Genomic DNA, 7,887 nt, shown 5'->3' with positions numbered 1-7,887 from the left:
ATGTCTTTTAAGTCTTTTCTACTGAATATTTTGTTTCAGTTACAAGGCTTGGGGCAATTCTCAGCTAGTCTGATACATTCATGTTTGTGACCCTTTGTGTGTCTCATCTTTGAATAAACCAAAGTGATTTGTTTAAATATAATACCATTGTCTAATAGTATATTAATGTTATTAATATTACTATGGTATTTATAATATAATATTTCATTAAATGGGGGGTTAGGTAATTTAACTGTGCTCACATTTTATCATAGCAACTTTTTACTATCTAAATGTTCAGCTACCCTTTTCTCTTAGGTTTTTTTTTATACTCTTTCGTTTCCAAACTGAACTTTTCTGTTTTGAAAGACAAATGTTCCCATTGCTTCCATGCAGTAATAACAGTGTTCAAACACTGACATCTTTCAAAAGCTACATCTATCAAGCAATGAAGCACAATAGGAGGGCGTCAAGTTATTAAAGCAATTGGTATCGAGAGCCCCATAACTAGGCTATATGTGGTTGAGATTTACTTCAAACTAGAACTAGTCTTTTCTCCTGTACTGAAGTGTCACCTTCATGCTTGAGCCTCAAAAATGTTTGAAGAAAAGTTTTACTATAAACCTTTGCCCTCTGGCCTGGAGGGTGCCCAGTGGGTAAAATGAAAGTGCTGGTTGCACTGCCACTGTTGCTGTGTAAGATGCGTTCTGGTGCTCAGTAAGAACCAAGGAAGATTGAAATTCATTATAACTGCTAACAAACCTCCACAGAGCCAAATTCTGTGTCTGAGGATCGTGTGGTTTTGGTGGAAGAGTTTTCTCCTCTGGTATTGGCTCTAGTCCACACTGGTGAACAACAGAGATGTGTACTGCAGTGGAAGGTCGAAGAGCGTTCTGGGACAGGATACTTCATCCATAGCATGCACAGCACATTTATTCATGACTGTGCCTGGACCTGGAAATGTCAGCTTTACATACTTTTAATCCAATTCTGCTCACAGTCAGAAGTGGAACTGTAGCCAGGCAGAGTATTTTAACATCACATTTGCTGCATGTGCAGTGACGTGGGCTTGTGTGTCCAGAAGCTGGTCCTCTAATGTGGTAGGCCTCAACTTTCAACTGAATCTTTTCTCTCTGGTCATATATCAGAATTTTAAACTTCCAAGCAGAAAGATCACAAACCCGAATATGAAACACCAGGTAATTAATAATAAATTATAGGCAGTTAAACCTTATGCTAAAATACAGTGTGCAGTTTATACAGGACAGAACTTTTATAACTCTTTTTCATACAAGATTTGGGTTCCTTCTAGGTAAAAACTTGCATTGAAACCATAGGGACTATTTATGAAGCAGAAATTTCAAAGTGATTCTTAGTGTCATTTTGCTACCAGACAGCATCCTCCTACTCTTTGAAGCTGATCACATTTTCTTCGGATAAAAAACTCCGCAAGGTTTCTCTTGACAGAATGCCTTGCTTGATAGCTGTGGCTGAAAAAACAGCCACATCTTGCAGTACCTTTTAAACTGTGTTTGCAAGAGAGTTGACAAATAATATCAAAGACGTTTTTAGGCTGTAATACTTCTCAAGTGTGACAAAACAGAGTGAGTCAGAGTAGAAGAGGAAGCCAGCTGGGAAGTTCTAGGAGAAAACATTTACTGCTGTTAGAAACAGCAAACATTTAACCTTCAAATAATCCAAATATTTTCTATTTTGCAACAGATTCAGTAATAACGGCCAGCATTTTATTTTAAATCTCTGGCTATAAGCACCATTGGAGCTTACTGAGGTTTCCACAGAGCAGTTAAACCACAGTTCCCCAGTTTGTGTGTACAGTACCAAGGAGTCTGTGTGGTTCTTAGTCCACAGAGCTATCTCCTGGGCTGGCTTACCTCCAGAGCGGACAAAACCAGGTGTGTTCCCTCTGGAATGTCTGCAGGCATCTGATAATGCTACTGAGCCTTCACCACCTTGTACTTTTTGGAGTTTTTCTTGAGTCAGAGTGAACAAAACTACTTGACAAAGCATCACCAGTGCAGAGTAGCAGATGGTGATGGTGCCATGAACGTGTTGTGTCTTACAGCAAAAATCAGGCAAACTGGAGGTGATGTGGTTACTGCCAGGCTGGTATTTCTTCCCTAGGAGACAAATAAGAATTAAAAAGGAGAAAGAAACTTGTCACCCACACGCAGGTCTGAGAACACCTCACTTCTAACCTTGGTCCTGACGGTGAGGTCACTCCCTGTATTCATCACTCTACAGCAACACATCACCTCTTGCTTTTAAGTTTACTACACCAACATTTCTGGGAGGCTGCTGGACTTAGAGGAAGGCACACCTATCATTACTTTCTATAGGGACTATGATGAATATCTAACATTGCTGTTATTGTTGTGCTATCATCTCCCACATTGTGAGGATTTTGAAGGCAGATAGCAATAGCAAAACAATTGGATCTGTAATTTGTAAAAATTATAGAATATAAGAATAGGTTTCATCATGTTCTAGATATAAATTCTATAAAAGCTTTTGAACTAGCGGACTATACACAACATGAAAATGTAAAAACGTATTTAGTCTCTGCAAAAGCAGGTGTAACATGAAAATGAACTTATGGTGACAGTGTTACTGGGAACATTTTGGGCTTCTGTCCTCTCATCTTGAAATGATCTCTTATTTGCCATTAATAAAACACATAGGAAATGTTACAGTACTGGGTTTCCATGCTGTATATACCATCACAACTTACTGTGGCTTTCAGTAGTAGCTTTGTTTAATGTGCAATGTAATGCGTTAGCTGATGGTGTGTTGATGAATACAGAAAGCCTTGTTCTGATCGTGTGCTAAATAATTAAGCACGTTTGTTCCCATATGACAATAACCCTAAAAGAGAGGCCACTGCAGTGCGGCTGAACATGCAACACCGAAGTTTCACTGTGAGACTGCAAACAAAGCAGAACTAGCCAACCCCTGCTATTAATCCTTCAAAAGGAAAGCATATATATTCTTTTTTTCCAAATTTGTCACCACTTGGCTTATAAAGACTTCCATGTTGAGTTGTCCTGAGATGTTTCACAGACCCTGAATTAATGCAAACGTTTCTGTTGACTTCAGCATACATAGGATCAGGCCTGGAATCATCCATGTAATTGGCTCAGCTCTGGAACTGGAATAGCTTAGCATTAAATCTTCAAGAAATGGAAATGAAAACTTGGCCAAAGATTCCTCCAAAGTCATCTATCAGTGCTGAAATGTAAGTTCCTGAAGGAAAATCAGAACTGCCATTGCAGCTGATACGATCAAATTTATTGAGTGAATCAGAATTCCACAGAAGTCACTTGAGTTCTTCCACTGACTTTCATGGGTGCCAAATTTCTCACATTATCTGGAAAAATGTCTAAATAAACAAAATTACTAACAGGAGAGCATTTGGACAACTTTGACTCTTTAATTAAGGCAGACTAAGGATTGTGCTCATTTTAGGTAATGTTCACTGTGTTGGATGGGCCCTGGATTGAATCTTGGTGCAGATCGTGGCCTCAAAGGATTTGACTCTCCCTTAGCTTCTACATTTGTTTGCAGTTTTCTACACTGGCAAAATAATTTTCCCAGATTCCCATTTTTTACTGAAATCACTGTTATTTGCCAAGACAAGTGTCAAGAAGTGCTGTTCATTGCACTAAGAGGTTTTTTTGCTACTGTTGGCTATGGCACTATTTTGCAGACAATGGTAAATTAGAAAGCAGGGTTGACATCTTGGCTTGTAGAACTTGAGTACAGAGTAAGTTTGATAAATTTGGAGTTCAGCAAGAAGAAAGAACCTACAAAACCAGACGGTTACCAGAAAATCATATTTTTCAGCTCTGTTTCACAGAGCTGCTGTGTAAGAGTGTATTAGATAGGCTCGGAACTTTTTTCTGCCAGGTCATTTGCTTCAGTGAACTAAGAGATCATTGATTCGCACAGTTCAGAGACTGTTTGGAAAGATGTGGAGAGCTTCTAGCTCTGACACTGCACATTTTCATATCCAACAGCAGAGATCCATGGTCCTCTCATACAGGCAGCAAAGTTACACCAGCCGTAAATTCTTGCTGACCATTTGGATTGCAGCAAAGCTTTTACATACCCACATAGGTCAAGGCCCTGTGACTTATCTCTGTATTAGTGAAAAAAGTGATTCAAGCCTGTTTACCCCTGAAAAATAAACAACAGTCGTGTATGATGTTGATGTTAGGTTAGTAACTAGGTTGTGTGCTTCCATAAATTTATTAATTGTACATAAAAGCACTTGCAGGCTTCTGTTGTCTGTGCATTAAGCACTCGTAAAACATAAGAAATGCCAACAGCTGTGGTTATAGTTGGTGTCTTACTGCCCCTGCTCCAGCACACATCATTGCTTGTAAGCGATCCCTGGGGATCACTAATCTACCCTCCAGCTCAGAGGAGCATCATTACCAGCACTGAACAAGGTGCTCACCAAGGTGCTGGCTGGGCTAGAACCAAGGTGTTGAAAATATTCAAGGATATTGACTCCACACCACCTCTGGCAGCCTGTCCCAGTGCTGTGCCACCCTCTTGGAGAAGAAGCTTTTCCTAATGTCTAACCTTGAACCTTGCAACTCAGAATTTGTGGTGGTTGTTTCTTGTAGTGGCTCCATTAGTTTCATAACTCACCCTCCGGTAGTTGCTGGCTCCCATTAAATCATCCCATCACCTCCTGTTCACATGGCTAAACAAAACTACCTCCCTCAACCTCTCCTCTTAGCTTGTATGCTCTAGGGTCTGTCATAATCTCAGTAGCCTTCCACTGGACCATGTTCTCAACATCCTTCTTGAACTGGGAAACTGAACTGGAGACAGTATTCCAGGAGCTGCTCCACCAGTGGGGGGGAATAATTACTTATCTGTCTGATGGACATCTTGCCCAGCAGGTGACTTGCTTTACTTTCGAGGAGAGCTCACATTCATCTCGGTTCATTCATGGCTTTTTATCAGCCAGGATGTTTCCAGCCTATCCTAGTGCACGGGTGTTCTCTGGTCCACATTGCTTGCTCTTTCTGCAGCTGAGGAGGGCAGTGACAGAGCAGCTTTGGCGGGCACCTGGAGTCCACCCAGGGTCAACCCACCACAGCTCACTGAAGCCCCCTGTGCACCATCCCCGACCCCTTCTTCTAATGCTGGGCTGGGCTCTGCCCGAGTGCAGGACACAAATTCCCTCTGCAGCCCCAAAACGGGGCTGAGCAACGCTCGGGCCGTGGAGCAAGGCAGTGACCATCATCACCTCAGTGACCGCCGGGTCTCCATGGCCCGCAGCGGCCCACGGGCACCTCCGCGATCGCCGGGGCTGCCACGGCGGCACTGCCGCACGGTGCGGGGTGCGGCTCCACAGGGCCCTGGGGGCCGCCGTCCCCCGCGGGCGGGACAGGGCGGCACCCGGGGCGGGCCGCGGCGGAGGGCGGGAGGCGGCGGGGATGAGGCCGCCCGCGGAGGACGGCCCGGCACGGCCGGGAGGGGCGGTGGCACCGGCTGCGGCACCTCCCCGCCGCCGGGGCAAGGGGTGGGCGCGGAGAGGCGGCGGTGGCAGCAGCTCCAGACGCAGCATGCGCTGCCGGGCCCCATCCCTGCCCCGCGGCGGCCGCGAAGGGCAGAGCGGCGGCAGCGGGGGGCCTGCATGGAGCCGGCCCCGCGCCGCCGCCCCGCCGGCCAGCCCAGCTGCCCGCGGCGGTGGCGCGGGCGGCGATGGGCGCTGGCGGCCGGTGTGCTGGGCGCTGCCACCGCGCTCGCCCTTTACGCTCCCCTGCCAGAGCCGGGGCCGCCTCAGGCGGCGGGAGGAACGCAGGCCGGCGGCGAGGTGAACGTGCTGCTGTGGTGGGAGCCCTTCGGCCGCCCGCGGCGCATGGCCGACTGCCGCCGGCGCTACAACATCACGGGCTGCCGCTTCAGCGCCGACCGCAGCAGCTACGCCGAGGCGCAGGCGGTGCTCTTCCATCACCGCGACCTGGCGCTGCACGGCGCAGAGGGGCTCCCCCGAGGGCCGCCACCGCGGCCGCCACGGCAGCTCTGGGTGTGGATGAACTTCGAGTCGCCGTCGCACTCGCCTGGCCTGCGGGGTCTGGCCGGTCTCTTCAACTGGACCATGTCCTACCGGCGGGACTCGGATGTCTTCGTGCCCTATGGGTACCTCTACACCCCGCCGGCGCCCCGGCCCTTCGTCCTGCCCCGCAAGACGCGGCTGGTGGCCTGGGTCATCAGCAACTGGAACGAGGAGCACGCCCGGGTGCGCTACTACCGCCAGCTGAAGGAGTACCTCGCCATCGATGTGTATGGGGCACGGGGGCTGGCGCTGGCCGAGGGCGGCGTGGTGGAGACCGTCTCAGCCTACAAGTTCTACCTGGCCTTCGAGAACTCCCAGCACACCGACTACATCACTGAGAAGCTCTGGAGAAACGCCTTTGCCGCCAGCGCCGTGCCCGTCGTCCTCGGACCCCGCAGAGCCAACTACGAGCGCTTCATCCCCCGCGACTCCTTTATCCACGTCGAAGACTTCCCCAGCCCCCGGCTGCTGGCCACCTACCTGAAGTTCCTTGATAAAAGCAAACCCAACTACAGGAAGTATTTTGCCTGGAGGAAGAAGTATGAAGTCCACGTCACCTCGTTCTGGGATGAGCATCTCTGCAAGGTTTGCAAGGCCGTGAGGGCAGCCGGGAATCAAATCAAGACTGTCCGAAACCTGGCCAGCTGGTTTGAAAGCTGATGTTCCTGGAGGATGAGGTTTGCCTGGGCAGCCTATGCTGGCAGTGGGCTGCACCAAGGCATAGGGAAGGATGGGTTTCAGAGATTGTTAGGTGAGGTAGTGCACAGAAGTTGTCATCAGCAAGAGAAGCGTACAGGTAAACAAGCTGTGAAAAGCCTACAAAAGGAAGATCTTTATTAAAGTGCAAAATTATGGGAAGACAAAGAAACATTGGGCAAGATGATTCTTCAAGAGCAAAGCTGAATCTCCAGAAGTCGTACAGAGCTGAAGCCTTTGCATTTGTGCGCAGCTTGACATAACTGACTGGTGCCAAGTTCTTCAGCTGTACATCTGCAACCAATTTTGTCGGCTATGACAGCTTCCTGGACCATTTCTTCTGCTTGCAGAGGATACGTGACCAGCGCTGGCCTTCTGTATTCCAAGGACAAAAGTGAATATTTTAAACCAGTGAGGCACGTTATGCACATGAAAGCTATTTGCAGACAAATTCTGAGCCACAAGTGTTGAATGTAACGATACAGTAGCACTTTTTAGCAATGTTTGAAATTGCAGCAGCCAACTAATAATGCTTTGAGCCAAATAATAATTTCATTTAGGAAAAAGTGCATGGCGAGGGTGGATCTGAGTGGAACAAACAGCTCAGATGGTGTAGAGTGTTTCTTCCACCGCCTACCCAAAACATAGGCACGTTTATCCTGTATGAAAGTGGAGAACCTTAAGTATAGGAAAGGACAGACTGTAGAAAGAGTCGGAGCATTTCCAACCCTTCCTTTATTCAGGAATTAGAAAATGTTTACAGGAATCTGCATGTTTTTCCCTGCAAAATTACTGCCATGTAGGAAAAAGCAGGGAAAGGCTCAGAACCATGGGAGTTTTATTACTATATTGAGTATGTGTACAGAAAGGCTAACTTATTTCTCCAGTATCAGTAGACAGTCCTGGTGTGTAGCGAGTGTTTTGGTTGATGGCACACGTTTGTAGCAGTTCTGCCAGGTGACAGAATAATCAGAGTGCTGCTTTGGTGTTTGTACAATAATAGTTACCAAACCCTGCCCAAAATCCTCCAGTCCCAAATCGCTGCCTTTTGAAAAGAAAATTACTGTAGAAAATAATATCTAGACTGTTGTTATAATACAGATTGTGGGAGGAAAGAA

General features: G+C 47.1%; 1 protein-coding gene across 1 annotated transcript; it reads left to right on the top strand.

Annotated features, from left to right (window-relative positions):
• Window positions 1-5,488: 5,488 nt before the first annotated feature.
• FUT4 (fucosyltransferase 4) lies at window positions 5,489-6,733 on the top strand (the record flags this gene model as incomplete). The annotated part of the gene is made up of 1 exon (XM_080613933.1): window positions 5,489-6,733. The coding sequence occupies exon 1, from the start codon at window positions 5,651-5,653 to the stop codon at window positions 6,731-6,733; it is 1,083 nt and encodes a 360-aa protein (XP_080470059.1). The 5' UTR covers window positions 5,489-5,650.
• Between the last annotated feature and the right edge of the window lie 1,154 nt (window positions 6,734-7,887).

The sequence above is a fragment of the Psittacula echo genome (genome assembly GCF_963264785.1).
Source record: "Psittacula echo genome assembly, chromosome: 3".
Lineage (NCBI taxonomy): Eukaryota > Metazoa > Chordata > Aves > Psittaciformes > Psittacidae > Psittacula > Psittacula echo.
Note: the sequence above shows the minus strand (reverse complement) of the source record. Positions and strands in the feature narration are given on the sequence as shown.